Source organism: Apteryx rowi, unplaced genomic scaffold (assembly GCF_003343035.1).
Source record: "Apteryx rowi isolate R43461 unplaced genomic scaffold, aptRow1 scaffold_121, whole genome shotgun sequence".
Taxonomy (NCBI): Eukaryota; Metazoa; Chordata; class Aves; order Apterygiformes; family Apterygidae; genus Apteryx; species Apteryx rowi.
In genome coordinates, this window is record NW_020447431.1 from 1016938 (window position 1) to 1041351 (window position 24414).

At 36.6% G+C, this 24414-nt stretch overlaps 1 protein-coding gene across 14 annotated transcripts in view; it reads right to left on the reverse strand.

Annotated features, from left to right (window-relative positions):
- Nucleotides 1–18687: 18687 nt before the first annotated feature.
- Nucleotides 18688–24414, reverse strand: part of LOC112978017 (sodium channel protein type 2 subunit alpha-like) — a 62111-nt gene continuing 56384 nt past the window's right edge. For 11 of the 14 annotated variants that reach the window (XM_026091126.1, XM_026091103.1, XM_026091117.1 and 8 more), the window contains 4 exons: nt 24252–24389; nt 22337–22441; nt 20884–21154; nt 18688–19953 (listed from right to left, as the gene is read on the reverse strand). In XM_026091126.1, coding sequence (XP_025946911.1) covers nt 18761–19953; nt 20884–21154; nt 22337–22441; nt 24252–24389 — 1707 coding nt within the window. In that variant the 3' untranslated portion in view covers nt 18688–18760. The remainder of the gene's footprint in view (nt 19954–20883; nt 21155–22336; nt 22442–24251; nt 24390–24414) is intronic. The other 3 variants (XM_026091158.1, XM_026091094.1, XM_026091147.1) reach the window with 1 other exon arrangement.

The window sequence follows — 24414 nt, forward strand, 5'->3', positions numbered from 1 at the left end:
CCTTTAAAAATACTTTATCTTAATAAGAGAAAAAGGTCAAAGACTGTTGTAGTTTAAAAAAAAACAAAACAGCAGGACAATTCAGTGAAGAGCGAACTTAAGAGAAACATCAGGATCAGAAAGTATATAAATATACAGTTAAGAAATGCTACTATTGACATTCCTGCCCTAATAGGAACCTCAGCCTCCCTTTTTCCCTTCTACATTCCTTTAGTGCACCTGAAATCAGGTATTTATGTAGTCAATTTAATTGCATGTTGAGAATGTTTTTTAGCTTTTTTTTAATATATGTTCAGAAGTGTACACTTAATTTTAGAGGGGGTTTAATTTCCTGTGACTGCTCTGTTTCCCATCCTTCATCTTTAATTTATCAATTATTTCTTTTATGAATGCCATAGTCCATGGAAGCAGAAATCTAAGTGTTCATAGTATTATGCACTTGTATGTAGGATGCCAGCTTTTGTCATCAAAGTAGCTTGTATCCCTTGCATAAAAAGCAGTTTCATAGGAAAAGTCTAGAACATTTGCTTATGTAGATGGTGAAGTGAATTTGTGTAAGTGGTGACCCTTAGAATCTTAAGGCAGACTGGAGTAAAGAGAATGTGTAAGGGAGTCTTCGCCAGAGGTCAGGAGTCTGTGGGGGAGCTGGTAGCAGAATATAGTCCTTTTGACTTCAGCATTTGTGATTTAGCTAAAAAATCCATCCCTTGGAGCAGTGACAGGGATGGAGCTGAATTTATTCAAAGTAACTTATCAGTGTAACATGAAGTAAGTTCTGGCATCTTTGTCTTCCAGAATATTTTGGGGGGCACTGAGAGGTATAAATTGCTTGGGTTCTTAAACTTCTGTGGGAAATAGGTGCTGTAATGCCCCTTGTTGCTGTACAGTTTTTCCTTACCTGTGTTTCCTTGGTTTACAAGCTCTTTGGAACAGAGATTATTTTGTGTCTTGTGTGTGTCCCTTTTTAGCTTGTAACAAATAACATATTCAATAAATAAGAGTAAATCCATCCTGAAGTGCAATAGTTAAATAATAAYAGAGGTCAGTATCCTTGTAAAAACATGTAAGGGTAATGAAAAAAATTACCAATAGAAGAATGCTGGAAGAAGTTTGCCCATGCATGTGCTTATTGATGTTTAAAAGACGTTTCTTGTTAAGTGTTTCTCTGTTACATGTCATGTGGCTCTGTTCAGTGTCTGGATTTTTAATGGATCCCATACCAAAAAATACAGGTCACTTTATCAGCTCAGATCTTATTTCTTACYTGAAGAGTGCTCTGTGGAATTACACCTTCCTTACATGACTAATGATTTGAAAGAACTGCCTGACCAATTCTCTTGAAATGTTTACCTCTATTGGTTTTATATATTTCTGTATACCTTTTTGTATGTGTGTGTGATTTGTTCTGTGCTCTGTACTGTTAATGCTCCTTTGTTATTTTGGATCCTGATGTGGCTTTGTGTTGAATATTAGTTAAGGCATAACTGTTTTTTTGTTGTCACAGAAACTGAAGGAAAATAAAGGGATTATTTCTCACAGTTGTTTAAATTTTAATTGCCTTTTCAAGTAACAAACGAGCTTCAAGCTAAGACTTGCAGATGTTGAAAACTAGGTCATCTTGTTTATGCACAAACTATGCTCTCTGTACTACAGAGTGGTCTAAAAAACAAAAGGATTAGGCAAGTCGATAAGAATGTGAGGATGTCCTTATTGTATCCAACTACTGACTATTATTTTTTTATTGGTTATTCATCTATTCTGTTTTGTACTTGCTTGGGTTTACTTAAACCACAGGAGTCTGGACAAGTGATTTCTAAGACAATTCTTCACTGAAAGTGTAACCCATGGAATCAAAGTAGGAACAGTTTGTATCCAGGAATGATCTAGTGCTTTCAATAATGTGGTTTTCTGCCTAGGGTAACTCCACACAGGACTGGACACCATGGAGAAAGTAGAATCATTCCCAATTAAACAGTCACAGTTTTTTTTTAAACCATGAGATTCATTTGAAATGGGGTGACATCAAACTGTTTCCTTCCTTCAGCCCCAGATAGTCAGATACTAACTAATGAGATTCCATTTGCTGAAGTTGCGCAGAAACATACTAACAGTTCTTGTCTTCACTGCAAATTCTTATTGTTTAAGCATTAGTCAGAAACAGGAGGTTAAGTGTTAAAATGCTGACATTACAACTGGCTAGATGGAGACAATGAAAATCATGTTCAATGTCATGGCAGCAGTTTGTGCTTCTATTTTTTAGATTTTAGATTTGATGACAGAAGGATCACATGTGACAAACCATGGTAAAGACTCAAAAGTCATGGTGAGATTTTTGAAAATTTTATTCAAAGTACCTCGGTCTTATCTATACTGACTGATTGTTCACAGCCAGTATCCAGTCAGTGAATTGATTCTGGTGTGTTAAAATGCAGTCCGATTTCCTAATGGATACCTATTTGCAGTTCAGTTTTGTATTCTTTTTTCCTGAATCTCCTGCCTCTTTATGGCAACAATAAGAAAGCAGATAACAAGACATAAGGAAGTTTTGTCAGATTTCAATGGTTCTTGGTCAGCTTGGTAGATAATAGTGCAAGAATAGAGCAAGAAAGAGTTTTATTTACCCCAGCTGGTTTCCAGCCTTGTTCAGAACCAATGTGCAAAGTTGTATGAGAAATGGAAGAGAGAAAATAGTTAATATTTTATTAGTCTTAAGTTTTTCATATTAATTTCTTGTCTCGGACTCTGTAAATGAGTAGAGTGCTAGTGCTAAAATCTTAATTAATGCCCACCTAACCGACTGGCTGTCTCCTGTCTCCTCTTTTGCATTTGTCACCTTTTTATTACTTGAAAATAGTACGGGAATAGATGTAGTAGTATCTCACAGTTTAATACTCTGTAGGCTGAGCATATTGTCCACATGAAAGGTTTTTTATCTCTCTCCTTTTGCCTACTTCCTCCAGTTGTGTCTGCTACCTTCCCATCTGCTTCTGTTTTAGAAATACATGAATATATGTCAATAGGTGATCTTGTACAATTTGTGATATATTTAGTGACTTTTTAACTTTTTGGTGAAGTGTGTGGGTTTTACTCAAAATGTTAACATTTTAAGCTCAATGGGGTGATCGAAGTGAAATGGAGGAATCTGGCTTTTTTTCTTTAAGACACTTCCTCACTTGGACAATTACTTAGGAAATTTATGGAGATGACTAGGGCATATTAAGAATGTTCTGGTTTTCAGTAGGTGACTAGGTTTTCGACAAAACAATTTCTTCAGGGCAGATGGCTACCTCCTTTAAAACTAAATACTTAAGAACTGAGAAGGATCCAGTTTTCATCTGAAATTTCTGGTTTTTCAATGTAAGTAACACTGTAGTAGCTAAGTAGTTAAAATTTATGATGCCATTGCTTTCACTTTTCTTTGTGGACTGGGCTCTTTGACTTGACTATGCAGTCTACTGTGTGCTGTCCATACTGAATCTTACTCTGTCTTCTTTCCTCCAACTCACCATGAGGGAAGAAATAATATTTCCTAGTTATTTTTTTCATCACTTCTTTAAAGATCAAGACATTCTACAAAGAAAATCAATATCACTACTGATAACTCCACTTTACAGAAATTTGTTCCGACATTATAAAGGAAACAAGGTGGAAATACAACTCAAATAACCTGTTTTCCCTTCCTTTCCTTAATTTCTTGGACATATTGACTCTTAGCTTAAAGCTTCAGGCAAAGGGCGCATTCAGTAGCAGCTGTGTGACCCAACCATCCAGGGATTAAACCAGCTTTTAGTCATTGCTAGCATTTTACAGAAGTTTTAACCTGTAATGTTTTTATTCATTTATGTTTAAATCTCAGCTGCATCACTTCAATAATTATGCATTGCAGTCTATGCAAATGCTGTAAGTAACTGGATAGGATGTATAAAGTGGGACAATGATACTCTTTATCTCTAAGTTATGAAAATGACTACACAAAAGTTGTTGATAATACTGATTGTGTATGTATTACCTACCTGATGCTAGAAGATTGGATTTGTAGGTACAGATGGTGTCTTTTCTTGGAACAATTAGTACTGTTGGTAAAGTAGCATTTGGTCACACAAGCCCCTTTTTAGATCTGAAATAGAAATAACAAACTTCAAAACTAAATACAGTTGAGAATAATTGGTCTCAGATTATATGAAAAAAGAGGTAGCTGATTTGTATGGAGTGAAGAGGATATAAGCAGGGAAAGGAGGTGACAAGGTGATCATTTCCTTGGGCAAAGAGAGTGACAGGTAAATTATAGCCTGTGGAACAAGAACATGTTTCATCAGAGACATTAGAAAAGTTAGAAATAACTTAGCTTAACCTTCAGATTCTGTTTGTAGAATTTGAATTAGAAGGGAAGGGAAACGAAATAGAACAAACTTAGTGAATGATTTACTCCAGTTTACTCGATTTGTAATCTGAATTAATGTGATATATATGAGAAGCACTGAAGCAACAATACTATTCTAGTGCAGTTTTAAAATCATTTTCTTCAGAGGAGGCTTGCAATTTTGGGGTATCTGAAACATCTTTACGTGTGTTTTGTGTTAATTTTTTGCAAATAAAACGAGAATGTTGAATGGTCTGTTATTCTTTTCTCTTTTTACCATTTTGGGAGAGAYATTCTGAATGGTTGTCATGCTACGAAGGTTTGATAGTAACGACTGAGACAGTAACGTAATAAAAAAACTATGTTTACTTCCTCACGCAAGCTCTTAGATTAGTAACATCCATTAAAATAATGCGATTACTAATTTAGAGAGGATAGCCTGAAAAAGGATAGACCAAAATCATCGATTATTGATTCAGAAAGGATAGCCCGAAATCATCGATTACTGATTTAGAAAGGATAGCCCGAAACAAGGTGATTACTGATTTAGAAAGGATAGCCCGAAACYGTCAGTTACTGCACTAGTAATTGGAAGCACTGCTTGTCCCTACTTGAAAGCTTTCTTGTTCACTCTCTTAGTGACAGGGCTCTCAACCTCGAGGAGTTACCTTAACCCAGCGTCCCAGGAAAAGGGGAGGGCAGGGAGTACTCACAGTCCAGCCGGAGAGGATGGTCAGGTCAYGTTCCCGTCCCTGCTCAAACTCTCTTAGCCGCCAAGTCTCTTTTTATATGGCTGGGACTCTGGGCAAACACTGCTTTTGCTGACCTTTGCGAGTTTCATAACAACAGGACTGTTCGTCTGCTTGGAAGGACCCTGCTAGCGAGGCAAGACCACAACACCTCCGTATCGCTTCTCCCCTCCTGCAGGTCCGTGCAGATTCCTTGGCCTTGYCAGGCGGCAGAGCTCTTTAGCTGTTAGCTCTTCTAGTCTGCAGCCTTGAGCATATCAGTTGGCAGACTTTTTCAGTCCTGTTAACTCTTCACTTGCCCGACAATGGTGTTTGTACTTTTACAATACAGTTGATTTGCTTTAGAGACTATATATCCTGCATATAAGTATCATATATGTATATGTGGTTTTGCTTCAGTTTCATACCTTTTCTCCTTCTTACAAGAATTATAAGACTGATTTTTCTAAATAGTTTGCTGATTATGTCAGATGCTGCCAGGTACATTCTCTCTAGAATTTGTAAGAATGGTGTCTGGGAGAATGATCTGATATTTTTCTAGCTCATTGGTTTTAAAATTTACTGAAACTGCAGTATCTGTTGATTAAAATTCATCTATGAAGTATACACTATGACTTGCTGATTTGTATACCACTGGCCCTATAACGTTTGCAGAAGAAAAAAAAGACATTGTGTATTGGAGGCAGTGCGTAGATGTTCTGGGGGTTATTTATCTTCTCTTGGTTCATACAAAACCGAACTCATTACCTGTTTGCCATGGCAACTATCTCTTGATAAACCTGTTGCCTTATCTATATGAGTCACTCTTTGCGGATACAATCTGACTCGTTCTAAACAGTGTGGAAGCTTCCTGATACTTTCTAGTGGATGGGCATGAGGCAATACGTGCTCACATATAGGTGGCAAGGAGAAGAAAATAATTCCCAAATTCAGGCAACAGATTTAATGTCTGTATTTTAGCCATGGAAAAACATTCGTATAATCTCCCTGTAAGGGAGACGACATTGTCGCTCTTCTCAATATAACACTACTGAATCCTTGTATATTAAGTTCTCTGAATGGTATTTTATATATGTATACATAATATATGTACATAATAAGGAAAGACAAAGTTACAGATAACTGAAAAAATAATTTCATTTGACATTCAGTATCATTAACGTTTTTAGAATGTATTTGTGTTCAGGTATCACACTGAAATCAGTCTAGGGTGCCATGACTGGTACTGAAGTATGGTAGGTATTTTGACTGAAAATCAGATCCCATGTCTAGAATTCAGATTTGCAAACAGCACTTGAGTTTAAAGTGAACTGAACCAAAGCCTTGACAGTAATTCCCCTGAATGATTAGTAGTTCAAAAGCCACATCTTAATTTTGTGTCAGACCTCCGTTTCTGCTGTTACTTAACTGAAATTACACAATGTCTCATGGTGTAGCTGATGCAAGACTTGTCAAGTACAACAGAAGCAATCTAGATGGATTATACAAATAAATTATAAAATTAGTTGATAATGTGTTATTTAAATGTGACTGACCACTCTGAAGTTCAATATTTAGTTATTGGAAACTACTCAGTAGTAATTCCGATGTGCTGAGAATATTCGGTGCCTACATAAAAGYGGGAAAAGTCAAAGCTTGAAATTACACTCTATTTTAGCTATTTTCAGAGACTGTTTCTTGATTAGCATGCACAGATGCACATCTGATATTAGGTTATATTTCTTGTTTGTGAAGTCAGTAGGAAAAATTGGGCTTGCTTACTGAACCTGTAATTTGCTGAAGCTAAGTGTTCTTAAATCTGTCTAAACTATAGTGGGTTTCTCTCCCAAAAAGTTTATACCAACTTAAAATAATTTGACTCAAGAGCTTAAGGATTAAATAAGACAATATGCATAACAGATGTGACCTAGACAGCATTATAGGTAGACTAACGAACTGCAGTTACTCTATTTATTTTCCTAGTTTTTCTATATGACTTTTGGCTTCTAGATAGAAAGACATGACAGTTAGGCATACATAACATGTTCAGTTTGTAGTGTTTTACTAATATAGGTCATTAAGTACTACTAAATTTAAAACTTGCGTAGGATTTATTTCTTCGTAGATAAAGCTATTCAAATGCCACATGTTGCATTCTCATGTGGAATCAGTTTCATGATTCAGTTGCATGTGAATGTAACTGAATGTGCATGTGTTGCGTGAATGCAGTTACATGTGTCTGCTTCTTTGAGAATGGATTATGGTAGATCTGAAATTTCAATGAAAACCAAAAGCTGCTTGGACTGCTGTTATGCTTATTCTAAGAGTTCTCTATATACAACCATTTTTCTACTGTTTTTCATTAGTGTTCCTGTAGGTTATCCAAGTTCAGTATATCACATTTTTCATACAAAAGTCTTACTGTCTACTCTTAGGCAAATAATACACAAACCAAGATACTAATATATGTCTAATAAAATGTATAGTGGATGTTAAAAAACAGTGTATTGTAGTGTATCTCCACAAGATGGCAGATTACGTTTAGCATATGCTAAACATATGCAACCTTAAATTCAGCATTTGCTGAATTTTGTTTTTTAGAAAAGAAACCTTGATGTTTTATTAAAGCAAGGAAGCTCTGCCTGGCTGTTAAGTGAGTGTATGTTGGAAAAGAGTGCCTATAGGCAGGGAGTTTAAGCACCTCCCCCTTGTTCAGTGATAAGGACAAGTCAAAACTGAACCAATAACGTGTCTGAGAGCCCAGAACCACTCTCTTTTCATTCTTCCTGAAGAACTGATAAAAACTCTCGCAGCCTTCTCTGCTAACCATTTGGAAGATAAAATTCTTACTTTCTACAAATGGTGTAGGATGGAAGAATATCAGGGAACACAGATTCTTAAATACTTTTGACCTTCAGAAGATGAAGTCCAGATCTTGTTTGTGTTCTTCATTTCTGACACCAATGCTTAATTTCTGGTAAGCACATCTTATCTGTAGATAGTCTTCTACACTGATGGGAAAGCCAGTAAATGTAAATGTATCCAAGGAGCTCTTGGAGTTCAGTAGCCCCTTCCAATTTAGGGAAATGGAGAACTAACTCAGTTCAACTGGGCAACCCCTGGAAAAATCTACATATGGCCTGGGATGATAAATCTGAACTGCAAGGCAGGGAGAATTCTGCAGCTTGCCTTTCAGTCCTCACCCTCCAACCACCCCTATCAGGGGACCAGATGAACACCCCAAATCCTTACCAGCCTGCGTTTCTTTCCTGGGGAAACCAGGTGGGCTGGGAAGAGAAGAGAGAGGTGATAGGCCATGTGTCTTGCTCAGTGTAAAGTCAGGGTAAGGGAGGGACACGCACCCAGATCTGGCACTTGTGAAGTGCTCCAAAATGTACACACAACCTGAGGGATGGACTAGATCCATGGGGTAACAGAGAGGAGCTCTGCTCTCCTTCTGCTTGGGCCGGCTTCTGTCTCATGCCCAGATGCACTTCGTGTATGTGCTTTCATAATTTATACTGTTTACTTCTTCCTTCCTCTGAGCAGCACCATGATAGTTGTCTAGCCAGCTTCTCTGTGATTTTTGTCAGCTGATCTTTTGCCCTTAAAATGGCAAAATGCTGCAAGCTGTACTCTATTTACTGCAGACAAACAGTATTTACTAATCTGTTTGGTTTCTACTGGAATAAAAGCAATATGTAGTAGCAATTGCAGCCCTTCACAAAATGTGTTTGTATGAAGCCTACATTTTAGACTTGTTGCACATAAAACATCCCTTTTACGTTTCTATGATCCAACTTGCATTTTGAAGAATTTGAAACATTCGCATTCATGTAAAATTTCAAGCCACTGTTGTTTGTTATGTTGATTCATTTTCATAAGTCTTTATTAATAAATCTGGAACTTTCTTTGGATTATATACTTTGAAAACTATCTTCCTTTTCTTTGGTTTCTGTTAGGAATGGGTTATTTGAAAATATGCTATATGCATTCAGTCACAGCAAAACAAAGCACTGTATTCTGGCTCATCGCCTCCGTTGCAGGGGCAGACAGGTGGTGATGTTCTGTCACCATGACTACATACAGCCCTTCGGGAGGGCTCTTGTGCGATGATAGTAATTCCTGAGCTAGGGAAAGGGCATGTGGATATGCTTAGTGGGGGATATTTTATATGCGTTGCACTTTATTATAAGCCTACCTTGTCACTTGAGTGTGTGCTACTTGAGATGCTGGAATTAAAGAAAGAATACAGCACTGCAGATAGAACTGCAGTGGCTGCTCACATTTACCTTTTAAAATCTTTGTATGGATTAGAAAGGCAAAAGGACTGTATGGTCATATTGCCTGAGCATCTGCATTATAGGACATTATATATAGATATATCTCCTTCACCACAGGACTTAAGGAGTTAGGCATTACACACTCCAGAAGTGAAGGTATACCAGCATTGAGGTGAAAGCAGGTTAATATGGCAGTAGTTTAGGACAATAATCTGAATGGGGAGAGCGGGCTCTGTGACTGTGACCACATCTCTTGACAGAAAGTAGACATACCATGGTGGGAATGTTAATGAGAGTAAATGGAGAAAGTCCTCCGGCTCTGTGACCTCCCTCAGTATGTCCCAGGAAAACTGCACAAAAACTCTCAGCTTTCTCATGTGAAAAGGGTCCAGTAGGGTTTTCTGTGATTGAGTGTGGTTTGACCTTATTTTGTCATATCTGAAAAATGCAGTTGCATCATATTTGGCCTCAGACTCAAGAATGGCTCAAGAAGGAGTGCCACCTAATGAATTGCCTGCATTTTCACTCTAGATGCCTTTCTTCTCTGGCCTGAGCTGGCATGGCCTTGTTTAAACTTCTGAAATCTGCCAGTACCACAGCTGGAGTTGGTATTGTTGCAAGAAACTTGTCATTTTAATTCGACTCCTGCTAGTGCTGCTAGGGTTGCGTTGTTTGCAGTAGCACATGTAAAGTTCTCTGCTCCTGGAGGAAGGAATATGTGTGAGTAAGAGGAGACAGACTTAGTGTAAAAGAGTTAAATGGCATAAACTGAAAAATGGTAAAGGGCTGTCAAACTTGAAGGGACAGAACAAGCAAAATGAAAGCTAGCTTGTAGTTCAGTAGGTATTTTTTCTGTTTACATGTCTGAAATTTTACTGTGAGGAGCATGTGGCTATCACTGTATGTCTGCAGGTAAAACCTGGTGCAGCTGAGTTATGGAAAAGAGTTTCTAATCTGTGATGTTATTAATATTATTCAGTGCTGCAGTGCCTAATGTCCAGCCAAGAATGTTGGACGATAGCAAGCTTTCCCTGACTCAGATATCTTAATGCGGGCAGACAGAGAGAAAGGGAGTATAGTGCATGAAGAGAGTAAAGATGGAAACAAACCCTGACTTTTTAATGGGGTATTCATTAGAGGGAAATGGCTAAATGGAAGAGAAGTCTCTAGCTAGTACTTCCCTGAAGTTTTTCTCTAAGTACACATGGTGAGGGAATGGAGTTACCACCTGGATTGTAGTTTTCCAAGGGAAGAGACTCTGTGTACAATGGTTTTGATGCCATGGAGCACTGCACCTCAGTGAGCTGCACAGAACAGTTGGTCTTCTTTGTACTCCATCTTCAAATGCAGCAGTTCCTTCAGTCTGCAATTTACTCCTAATGATTCAGGAACAGAAAGAAAGAAGCAGTGACCTGGAAAATACAGAAATATCATTTTACTGTAAAATATTTACAATCTAGCTTCTCCCGCACAAATTCTGCACAATAATGAATTAGGAGCAGCCATACTTGTGAACTGCATTCTCTTCAAAAAATGATCAGTGATATATTCTAATTTAAAATACAACAAAGAGTATGCTTGTATATATGTACAGTCTATAAAATAGAAGTAGAATTGTTAGAACAAGAAATACAGGCTTGCAAAATTGCTTTGAAAATTTATTAGCCCAGCCACCAAATTGCACTGCCTGCTCTGTTGACCTGTAAACAGTGTAATTCACCTTGTTAAAAAACATTGCTTGTTCCAGGCAAGTATTGTAAAACTAGCAGTATTATAGGGATAGCAAAATTATATATTATTATATTTTAGCTACTTACTAAGTTTTAGCGCTTTTTCATATATAAGTATGTCAATTGTGAAGAACTGTAAGGTTTCAACATCAGAGTTCAGCAGAACTCAGATCACAGTATGCAAATGGACTATAATCACGCAGGGTCTGGGACATTCCTCTATGCACAAGGCTGTCCCCTGGAGGCAGAGTACCATTTAAAGTTCAGTGTATCTTCCCACATACGTGGTCAGCAAGCGGGATGTTGCTTCATGACCATGTTTGGAACTCTTCAAATTCTCTTGCATACCAGAAACCTGGAGGGCCAGAGAATGCAGGTGATTTAAATATGACTGCTGCCTCTCCTCATCTCCTATTGCACAACCAAGATAAAGCAGAGAATTTTTTCTCATTCTTGAAAAAAAAGATGTGTGCTGAATGAAGTAGTTACAGGTGCATAGGACTAAAACATGTAATTGAAAATATACCTGTAAATTAAGCATGTCAAAATACAGACTCTGAGTTAAAATGCTGCATTATGAAATGAGGATAATAATGGTAAAATAAAAGTCATTGCTTGCCCTCATTTCTGCACAAACTCTGCAACACATAAATTAAGGATGTGACTGGTGCAGATGGGAGATGTTAGTAACATCCTTGCTGCACCACACACATTCATGCAAGTGGCATATGCTAAGCCAGTTCTGTTCCTTGTCACTTTCAGAGTTTTAAAAGAATATTTTGTTCCCTGGTGCCTTGAGTTGCAATAGCAAAATCCGATCCAAAGAATAAATGCTACCTATGATACGTGTCACACGTGTTGGGATCTGACTGTGCCCATTAAAGCTTTTTTATTCTGTATCTTTTTGTGCTTATGCCTTTCATTTAATGTTTCTTAGTTAAGGCAGAGAGAATTTATACAGCTTTCTCATTACATACTTTCACATGCTTCTCAGATCCTTCTCTGCTTATTTGCATGAAGAGGTAGGATAAGGCTGTTAGTGTTCAACAGAGACAAAAAGCTGTTATTTTTTCTGGGTCAATCAATTTCCTTCCTTAGATCAGAGCTGGGATCTCTGAAGTGTGTACCAGAACTCAGAGCTTCCTGCAGAGTTGTAAAATTAGGCCCATCACTGTCTTCCCCCTGTAATAGCAACAAGAGAAAAAATATGATTAAATGTAAATTTTTGTGGCTGTTGAACTCAGTCAATCAGTTCCAGTTCTCTGGGAAAGAAGTTCGTAATGCAACCACTTACATGGTTTGTATGACATAATTAAAAAACTTCCATGTATAATATTTGAATATAGCTACTATTATATGGTATGTATGCTTCTTTTGGTTTGCTAGATGGGATATCACCATGTTAGACTGATGGAACAAGCAGGAGGACCTCCTTTGATTTAGGATGACTGATTTCACTCATTAAGATTGTGCAGGTACTTGTAGCTCTCCTTAAGCGTGTACCTGAGAGCCTTGCCTTCTGAAGGCAAACTCAGAATTTCTGCATTAGAAGACTGGTGTGGCAGAGTGTCTGTGATCTGTGTACAGGCTATGAAAGTTTCAGAATTAAGAATAAATAACCTTCTGATACTGAAATTCTCATGAGAGGCTTGTAATTTTATAAAATAGCAGGAATTCCATGTGAAGCACAGTACATGATTTTATATGTTTCAGATAAGAACAAAGAATACCTTTTAGGGCTGGTGCCATTTTTCCCCTTCTCCCTGAATGTAGGTTATGTGAAAAGCATTAAATGGCTTTTATTACACAGGAAATGTACTTGAAGTGTAGAATGCTTGGGAATGGATGCCTGCTTTACTGCTATAAATTGTTCATGATATGTCTTTTCTAATATGCATCAAACATAGCACTTGCTGCAGAGATGCATGTTATTTGTCTTCTCTCCTGAGAGACGGTAATTGGCTTCAGTTTACATAGGTTGCTGCAGTACAATTTATTTTCTTAGCTTAGCTGAGGCTCACGTTGCAGCATATTCCCTTCCAGGAGGGTAAAGTATTTAATTTGTTAAGCGGTGGAGAGTATGCATTGCATTACAAAGACAAAGCGTATCTGTGCTCTAAGGTGTTGGGTGGAGACAGATCAAAACACTTCACCATCCCCCACTAAAACCTTATCCTTTCTCGTTAGTAAACTAATCATGATCTTTTTGAAGACATCCATTGTAACTAGCTCTGTGATCTGAGCAAATGATTAATAAACTGTGGTTTCCATTTGTTTTGAGTATTTATAACAATTATTTCTGTGGTGTTCATTCTCAGTCACATGGTATTATTTCTCTTTTCTGAGTGGATAACCAAAGATTCTTCAAGCAGGCAACAAATAGAAAATAATGAAAACATATTTTAAATGTTAATGTTTTTCTTAGTTCAGTGACCCATTTTCCTGCTCAGATTTCTTTGAAGTTTTTCACATATATCTCTCTAGTTGAAGAACTAAAAAGATGAGCATACAAAGTAGAACAAATGACAGTTCAGGAGAGCTAAGTTCTTCAGTGTAAAAATATTCACAAAATTGTAACAATTCATGTAGCAGTAATAATGGTGTAACCTTTAAGTCTTATATACTGGGGTTGAGCTCTGCAGGCTTTCTTGATTTTATTAGTTACCATCATAATTTTGCCTCCTAAATGATTGGTTTATATTTTTTTAAATATAAGTACAGTATGCAATTCATAATGGATCTGAAGAAGTGTTGAGTACTCACAATTTCCATTAATGGATGAATGAATTTCACAAAGAATATACTTGGTTACTGGGAAACACAACTCGCCATGACAGTCCCTGTCATCATTTCTGTGGCCAGTCTGCTCCTTCTTGGAGGAAATGGGTCTTTTTTGGCACCACGCACTGAGCTTTCCTCCTCTGGTAATATTACTTCAGTGATGAATTAGCTTCAGTTAATTCTGCAACCTCATTACTCTTTCATGACTGTGCACGTTAGTGCTGCTGCATTAGCTTGTGTGAGGCACTAGGACTTCTGGGAACACTTGCTTGGGAACAGCAGTAAACTGTGCTGCCCTATGAATTAATTTGCAATGATCTGAATAAGAATCTCTCTCCTTTCTGGTCATCTGTGTGGAAATATTTTAGTCTAAACACTCATTAAAGAAAAGCAGCAAGTAGTGAACATATACCAAGAGAGTGACCTAGCTCTACTGTCGGCATTCCTAGTACTCTCATTTTGGCAATAGGTGATAGATAAGAGGTTTAAGACATAGAGGAAGGCATTTTGTCTGTGCCTGGACACCTTGAAAACGCAGTTGTTTACGGACAGAGATCAGTACAGGCATACAGTAAGGATTTTAGTAGTCAGTAAGGGAATCCTCCTTTGCTGACTGGAAAATCTGGAGAAGGACTACGAGTATAAGGTGATAGGAATATGTAACCGTGCTTGATTGGGGTATGCATCATCGCTGGCTTGCCTAATAGCATGTAGGGAGTTTTTTCAAATGGCATTGTTGTTCAAATGCTCTGGAAGCACAGGAGAAGAGTGTGTAATGTCAGATTTAAATTATACAAACTGTCTAGTGATTTCTGTGGAAAAAAGAAATGAGTAGAAGGGAGGAGGAAGTTCTCAGAAGTAGCATATGGTAATTAGGAGGACATATTTGCCCTTGAGGCCAAGTGAGCCAATTTCCAGTCCAGGTTGAACCCGGACCCTCAGCCATTTCAGAAGGCTGAAAGCACTGTCAAACACAGTTCAGTGTTTTCCCACATTCAGTTTGTGGCAATGAAGCTGGGTGCAACAATCTTACTGTTATAGAGTACTATAAACCAAGTCATCCCATGCTCAGCAGCTTCCTATCCAAAATGTGCTTTCTGCTTCAGTACTCTTATTTTGGGGGGCTCTATGCCCACTCTGTCCTAAGGCTTTCTGATGTGTAACTTCATTGTCTTTTCATATAAATCTGTGGGTTAAAGGTCTTACTTTCTTAAAAGGTTCCCTTTTCAGTGCTTTTTTGTTCAGATAAATTGCTTCTGTTGGACTCCAGGTTCCTGAAAACGAATGATGAGCTGTCATTCCTCATCAGAACCTTTGCTGACCTGTCCATGGAGCAAAAGTTCTGCAGGCTTTAGGTCCTGTTTTGAATACATTGATGAGTAAAATATAACTTTTAGTCAAGGAAAAGGCGGGACAGGCAGAGCAAAGAAGCAGAAGAGCTCCAAAGATCTCTGGAAGTTTAGATCATTGAAATTTGAATCATTTATGAGGTTATGTAAGGTAGTCAGAGCAGTGGTGGCATAAAGAATGTGTATAACTGGCTTCAATGATTGACTGGCTGATATTGACACTACTTGATTAGAGGATTCTGTAATGCAGGACTGGAGGCCCAGTTACATGTGAGCTTGTGCAGACAACTGTGGAATGCCATGTCTTGAACTTTAACTCCATATTCCAGGAGGTCCATGGACCAGCTCCAGGAACTAATGGTGTAAGCAAGCTGGACAAGTCTATGTTTTCATGGTATGGCATTTTTTCATTTTTCTGGGTGGGTAAAGCCATTGCTCTAAGCAAACAGGGCTTCCCTGTTGCATGGTATACTAACTCAAAGGCTCTGCTGCAACAATTGCTGATCATATTGGATATTTTAATAGATGTGAATATTAGAATATTCTATTAGTTCATAGATATCCAAGCAGCTTAATATTTGGTCAAAATAGGGCTAATAGGGCATAATATCCATAGATGAAGACAAACATTGAAAAAGTGGTAGTGAGCAAACTCCAAGAATATTCTGCTTACTGCTTATTTTAAAATATAGTATTTTAAATGTAATAACATAATATTGTCTTTCAGTGTACTGTATCTTTATGCCCTTAAACAGGATCAAGACATCCCTTATAATTCAAAAGTTATTGTGTAATATCTAGATATTATGATTACGAACACTTTTTAACACAGCCGGGCTTTAGTGCTGTCCCATTCTTGTAAGGCCACATGAACATAATATTTATTACTTTGGGGAATTATCTGGGATGAAAGGAATCACTGTACAGTTAAAAACAACTCTTACCTGTTTAAGATGAGCCCTTTGATTAACGTTATGCAGAACCCCAACAGAGGAACTTTGTTGGAGAGTGTGTTTGCATATTTAAGACGCATAAATTGTAGAACAGAAATTGTAGAACATCTTTCCTTTGGTAGGAGCAATGCAGTTAACTCAGTATYTCAGAAACTGAGCAGTGCCTTCATGGTTTGGTAAGGTTCTTGAGGGCTGACAGAAACGCTTCTAGGTTAGAATGCGTAGGTGTCCTGTGTTATCCCCTTACAGTATATTGGTGACAAACAAGAAGTCAACAGGGTGTGGTCAACTTTTCTTTTAAACAAATTTGTTTTACCTACAGAAAAGGTGAAATTTGCAGAATAAGGTATTTAGCTGTAGTGATAAGGCATACCTTATTAGTAACAAAGCTAACATTTTTAAGCCAACAGAAGCACAGAGACAAAGGAAATAAATACAATAAAAAATGAAATCTTTATTTTTTGGCTCATTTGTTATATCATTTATGTTGTTTATAATAATAACAATTTCCTGCATGCATTTCACCAACACATTACAAGTCAAAAGCATTAGTAAAAGAAAGAATCTACATTTAACATACACAGCTTGTGTATGAAACAGAAAATGTCCCGATGTCCTTGATTATACAAATGTGCCATTTTGTTCTTGGGAAATATTGTTGATTCTATTTGGACAAGTCTAGTGCAGCTTGGTTCAAAAAGAATAAGAATAGTTTATGTAAACAGACACTGCAAAATAGCAAGGATTTATGAACAATAAGACTATCTTGGAACTTCTGATGCAAACAGCTCTAGAAATTCAAACATTCCCCTAATACTTCCCTTGCTATGCCCAGATACCAGATATAACTATTTGGAAACAGTAAGCTGGGTTCCAGATTTACACAAATTACTTCACATTGAAATATCTGCAAATATAATATTAAAACAAGATAGCCTACAAATACTCACTTTTTTCCTCATACTGTGATGATGTCAGTTTGAAATTACTGTGGTCAAAAAATAAGCCAACTGAATGAGAAAACAAATTTAAGAAACTGTGATCTAAACTTGAAGACACTTTTCTTATATACAAAACCATTGCCAAATAATATTTCTTTACATTATTTATATAGTCTAATCACATTTTCAACAGGTTAAACAGTTTGCAATATGGCCTGTACAGTCTGATTCTACACCATATAGTAGCCACTTCAAATTTAAAATGCAAAACTAAAGAAGCTCATAAATAGCTGCAAACTATTGCTTAATGATTTGAAAGAATGAGGTCTGGTTGGACAACTTGATTCACTTCACCACTGACATATGGCTTCCTGTAGTGGAGACTGTGGACAGTGGAAGAAGCAAGATACAGCAGCAAAAGCATTGACGTGCATCAGTGATACTCTCCAAACTATCTATAATGATACAGAATACAACGTATGTCCTGATGAACTCTTGCAAATTACCCATACTATGGTACATATTTGATGCAATTCACTGGCAAAGTCATTTAATTCTGTGCTCAAATATGCACAACAGTATATAATGAATATTTACATAACAAAGGGTATTTTATTGATTCATTGGATGTTGGCCTGAATGAGAGAAGAGAGTAACTAAAGAATAGCCCAGGAAAAAAGTGGAGCTGTTTAAAAAAAAATCAAAAGAATCTTCAGATATATTTTGGTGAAGCTATTTTTCCAGTGCAGAAACCACACAATATCTTTTATCTGTGAATACTTAACAAAAACAAGAACTTGTTCATGTTTAATGATTTGCATAAAAATAAGTCATTGCAAATTCCTGTAAGTTAGAGGAGACTTTTCAGGCACATTATCTCGATGCGCATAATCTGAATGCAGATTATGCCATACTATTAGTTGGAACGCCTCAAATTTTAGAGCAACCCTGAAACATGGAAGTTCTTAAAATTTTTAGCTTTGAGCAATGTCATATTTTTATCCATGCATGATTGACAAGTGCAGTATGCCTATGCAAATCACTTCTATCTGTACATTACAGAGAATCTGAGAGTAGAACACCTGGTCCTCATACCTCTTTCCCCAACATAAAACCCCTTTTACAAAAATAGTCACATATAATAGTAAACAACCTGTGAGTTAAAAAATGATAAATCCACTAATACTGATTTGTAAAAATATGACAAATGTGGTGGTTGAATTACAAACAGCGGATAGAAGTATTGTTCTAAATGTTTTGCAGTACGTGAAACACAAAGTATAGCTTTGCACGCATATCATGCTCCATGTTCTTTCTCTGTGGAGCCACAGTATCCTTCCTTCTTAGCAGTGTCAGCTGTAGTTAAAACAGTAACCTCTTGTCAAGTTTGTCACTCTGTTTCACAGAGTCACAGTTTGATGATGAAGGTTCACTGTTTTGTTATAGGCACTGACCTTAAGTGTGTATATATATATAATGTATATATACACACACACACTCGCACGCACACACACACACACACACACACATATGTAAAAACTGTCAGTTTGGCATAAACCTCCTACAGGAGTCCTGTTGACACCTCATGTTCAAAGACTGTAAACAAGTTGTCCCACAAGCAGAATTCTTAGATTTTTATTTTCTGTTTTCCCTGACATCTTTACCTTTATAGTTCTTTTCTGCTTTGTCTTTTTCATATTTTTCCGTGTCCGGCTTTGTTACACTGTCATAAGAAGGTGGTGAAGTTGTAGAGGAGCTCTCTTCTGTTTTTTCTGGAGTGGAGTTCCCATTTAGTTTATCAATAATTATCTCTTTTATAACTGGTCCATCTCCTTCTTTGTTTTTATTTCTGTTATATATACTAGACACCTTTTTAACTTTTTGCCTTAAAAGGTAACACCTGTAAGCACGCTGAATGATGACAGCAGACACCTCCTCCTGTTTTCGTTTTAATGTCGTCGTAATTGGTTCATAGGAGACTTTAGAAGGATTGGCTGCCATAAACCGATCTTCCATCTGTATTCTGAGGGCATCCATCTCTCCACTTTCYCCCAAAACACGCTTTGTGAAAGCAAACAAGATGTCAAGGCAGTGAATTCTGTCACCACTTACCATGGGCAGATCCATTGCAATAAGCTGGACTTTGTTTGGCTTTGCTATGAGAAGAGGAGGATCTAGTGAAGCTGCAAAATCTGAGAGTTTACTGTATTCTATGAATTGTGTTGCGTCTGGATCAAACTTCTCCCAGACTTCATAGAACATCTCAAAGTCATCCTCGCTCAAGGGCTCAGCGCTTTCTTCAGTGGCAACACTGAAGTTCTCCAAAATCACAGCAATGTACATGTTCACCACTACCAGAAACGAGATGATAATGTAGCTGACAAAGAAGAAAATCCCAACGGAAGGGTTGCCGCAGTCTCCTTTAACAGAGCTGCCCGGATGATCTTTCTGAGGGTCACAGTCTGGTTCCCCGCTGTTGAGAATAGGGGCTAACAAACCATCCCAACCAGCAGATGTGGTAATTTGGAAGAGACAGATCATGCTGTTGCCAAATGTTTCAAAATTGAACATGTCATCAATCCCAACTTCCCTCTTGACATAGGCAAAGTTGGACATCCCAAATATGGCATAGATAAACATGACCAGGAACAGCAGCAGACCAATGTTGAACAAAGCAGGAAGAGACATCATCAAAGCAAAAAGCAGAGTGCGGATGCCCTTAGCGCCCTTAATGAGACGCAGGATTCGACCTATTCTGGCAAGTCGAATGACTCTGAACAATGTGGGGGATACAAAATATTTCTCAATCATCTCAGCTAAGAACATACCTAGAAGAAAAGAGTGAATATTTAAAATAACACTTTAAATTTATTAATTCATTACTTATGAAGATATTTATTTATTGCTGATCCCAAAACAATCAATATAGGAAGTCTATGTCTTTTTACTTTTAGATATGTAGCATAATGTCAGAATTCCTAGGAAAGAAAGTAATTGAAAAACATCATACAGGTTATTATATTTTATTGAAAGCTGTTAATAGAGCATATTTTCCTCATGTTGTAATTACAGCTAGGAAAACAAGAAAAGTGAGTAAAAGAAAGAAGACTGCTTGTAGCAAAAGTAGCTAGTGCCTGTCTAAGCTTTCAGTTACTCCTAAGGAAGCCTGGAAAGAGAAGTTCCTGTTTTAGAATAATTAGTTCTTGAAGCTGAACCTACTACCAGTGTCTTTTATGAAAGATTATTGTTAATTTATGCAAATTGATGAAATTTTTACCGGAGGATCTACACTGTATCCAGCAAAGCCTCTCTGAGGTGTATCAGGACATCTTTAAGACTAGTTTTGTCACACCTTGAAGTATCTTGAACTCTCACAAATTGCACCTTAGAGATTCATTAGTTTTTAGCTGACTGAAATCTAAATATTCATCAAGACCTTAGTTAGCAAAAGCAATTAACAATCTCACCCCATTCACATAATCTTCATTTTTTACTAATGAAAACAGATTTGCAGGCTAATTTAATCTGCCAGATAGATCCCTTATGTCTTTTGGTGTTAAAGATGACAATGAAATTAGTGGGAGTGGTAAAAATCTTCTTGTGTGCAACATTTTATATATTGTATGCTATAAAGTAAGAAGATCTGAATCAACATCTAAGTTCTATAGGAAACATGCATGTGCAGTATCATAACATTCTTGAAACAGATGTTCACTTTTCTTTGCAGTAGCCCTTTTTTGAAAAAGAACTGCTCTTACCTACTATGGAGAGAATTACAACTACAAAATCAAAAATATTCCAGCCTATAGTGAAGTAGTAATGGCGAAGTGAAATCAATTTCAGGACACATTCTCCAGTGAAAAGGATAATGAAAACAAGGTTAATCCGGGATAAAATTGTTTCCATTTCTTTGCTCTGGTCATCTGTTTCTACCATCATTGTGACCATGTTAAGGCAGATAAGTATCATGATGCTGATGTCAAATACTTGTTTGGTTACAAAATCAAAGACCATGCCTTGGAATTTGTTCTGCAAAACAAAGACAGCATACTGTTTATACTCTGAAAATATTCTTCCTTACAAATGCCAAATGGGAAAGAAAATCCCTGCAAGACTTAGCAGTTGAGTGCACACCAAGACCCATTCACAGTGCATCTGTTAATTTACCCCTAAGCCATGCTTGGTTTGTGTCTCAACCAGTTGTTAGAGCTGATCAAGAAGTGAACCTCTATTTGCTGAAGGGGCTGGAAGAGAAGCAGTGCAATTTTGATGGCAATAACATTGAAAATTGATATTACTAGGATAAAATAGGTGATGCTACTTGATCTTGGGTAGTAGCCCTAGCCAAGTAAAAACCCCTTTTCATCCTTATTCTTAGCTCTTTTTAGAAAGGTAGGCCCCTGAGATGTCTCTCTCTTTCTTGAACTAATTGTGTTTGCTGAGATAGTCGGCCAGCTGAAGTGACATGTCTCAAATGTCTCCATGACCACAATATCCCAGTTTTCCTTTAATACTTAGCTAGTTGTTTATGACCATATGCCTCTCTTTAGAAAGCCTATTTTTAACCACCTGGTGGATAATATCCAACAAGCATTGTCCTCTCCAAACACCGTAGGAGTATCATTTCATCTCATCATCTCATTTTTCACAGCTGAAGTGTTAGAATAAATAACAGAGTAATTTATTATCTCAGAGACAAACTTATTCTTTTTTATCCTGTATTCCCCAGGACATTCTTTTATTCTGTGAGATTATCTGTTATCTTTCTTTTTCACATTAGGTGACCACTGTCCCCTTCTGTTTTCAGATTATGGAGGAAAGGCAGCAAGAGCCACTGCATCCCCATTTCCTACAAATTCTCCTGGGGGAGAAAAAACTGGAAATGAAGTTTAGAAAATATCTCTAGTCACCATGGGAAACAAGAAAGAAAAAACAATTCAGTTCAATACTTTTCTAGGGCTCAGGCAGGGACTTATGAAACTTATTATATTAACCATATTGAATCATACAATTCATATTTTAGAGTGTATATTTTAAACAAAATATGAAAGATTAGTCCTCTAAACAGAAAAGTTTAGGGGAGAAATTCTACCTTTTCAAGAAAATATTTGGAAAAATTATTTCCTCTCCAGACATATAACCTTCTCTTGTAGGCTAAAATATTCCAAGATGAACATTTAATATTAGGGGAATTAAAATGAAATCACTTACCACTGGCCTCGGTATAGGTTTCTGTGGTTTTTTGGACCCCAATTTTTTCATTGCATTGTAATATTTCTTCTGTTCTTCTGTCATAAATATATCCTGACCTCCAAAGTAAAGATATAATACCAAAACTAATTACTATCACATTCATAGATACAAYATTTAAGTTCAGTTCAGCTCCCTCTAAGTTAGTAATGGACCATTTATATTTGATTTATATTATAAAGTGAAATTTTCAGGTATTCACAGTGTGAATGCTCATATAATGAGCATTTCTAGCACAAAAACCCTTACTGGTGCCTTACTAGGTGATGGCTGAGTTTTTCTGGTATCTTCATGTTCACTTTTGCTGAGACATGGCTAAAATGGTCCATATTATACTAACACTGTCATATAAGTTGCTGATTAGGATGTGTTTAGTGGATAGGAACCTGACTGGTATGCTGCATGTCCTAAATTCTGGGTCGACTTTTAGGGTTACAACTAGCCAGGTCAGAAAGTGGGATATCTTTGAAACTGTTGCAGTTTGTGTCAGAGGAAAGACTATTTAGGTCTAGTCTGAGGTTTTTAATGATGGCAGAAAAATCGCCTTTGAACCATTCTCTACCCCATTGCTGGGCTACGTCAAACACACCTGAGATCATGTATAAGTTAGAGATCAATAGCTATAACGTAAAACTCAAGAAAAGTAATCCAGATCATATCATAGCAAATTATTAATTAAAAAAAAAAAGAAATCTTGGCTAGCTCAAATTAGCCTTTGTTTGCAGGTACAAATGCTGCCAGTCAGACATACAACTGACTGAATTTTAATATAAAGTAAATCGTGCTTATTGTTAAGTCTGAACACAGTTAGATAGAAACAGATGTCAAAGTCACTGCCTGCTAAACTGGATATTTAAGCCCCAAACATAGCCTTGTTGATAGAAGCTATGGAAGTAGTCTCAGAGGGGATTGGGGCTCTTTTAAGAAGCTAAAGAACATTTTCACATTAAAAATATTTCCATAGTTCACAACCAGGTTTTACTTTAGATTCTGTTTGTAGCGCAGCTTTTTATTTGGTGATCAGATAAAACCACATCAGATGAAATTGCTTTTTCACAGCATGCAAAGATTTAAAAGGATTATTCAATTTTAGTTCTATTTGGCAATTGAACATTAAGACTCACAGGGCTTCAGAATATTTTAAATGCAATGATTTGCATTTTTATATATTTTAATTATTTTAAATAAAACTATATGCATTTTAAATATAATAATTTTAAACATACATGAAAGTCAAATGTACACAGAAAAAAAAATACCCTTTTATATCTTTGTTATATTATTTCTAATGAATTATAGACTAATGTATTTATGGCTAACAAGTTCATCTCATTTGTCACAGCTGAAGTGTTAGAATAATAGGGCTCTTTAGTTTTTGTTCTATCTTTAGGCCTATTCCTATGAGATCTATTGGCCTTACTCTTAACCCATTGTTTAATCAGTTTGCAAAGTTTATTATATGAAGACAGTGTCATACTATATCTTTATTAAGTGTCAACAGTTTATAAGATTAATTAAAATTAATCTTAATTTTTTAAAGTTAATTAAAAAGGAACTCTTCCTTGGCAAATAATAAAATCTAATCAAAATAATAACACACATTCCCTTTTTGAATCTTCATTTCAAACTCTTTCTTACAGAATTTGATAATTATTTTGAATATATTTGTGATTTGCCCCCCCTTCTCTTGTGACATGATGAAATGATAAGGTCAAAATCACACCCACAGATTTAAAACAGATTATTTTTTAAAAAAGAGACTTTTTTATTCAAAGACTTGAAATAGCTTTTGATTGTAACTAGCTTTATATGAATAAGGTATTAATTCACAGTAATTAATTAATTACAGCAATATGGAAACATTTGAAATACTTATCTTCTTTTTTTGTTGGTTGAAGTTGTCTATAATTACACCAATGAAAAGGTTCAAGGTAAAGAATGATCCAAATATGATAAAGATGACAAAATAAAGATACATGTACAAGTTGTCCTCATACTTAGGTTGATCTTCTACCTACAAAGTATTATAAATTGTATTA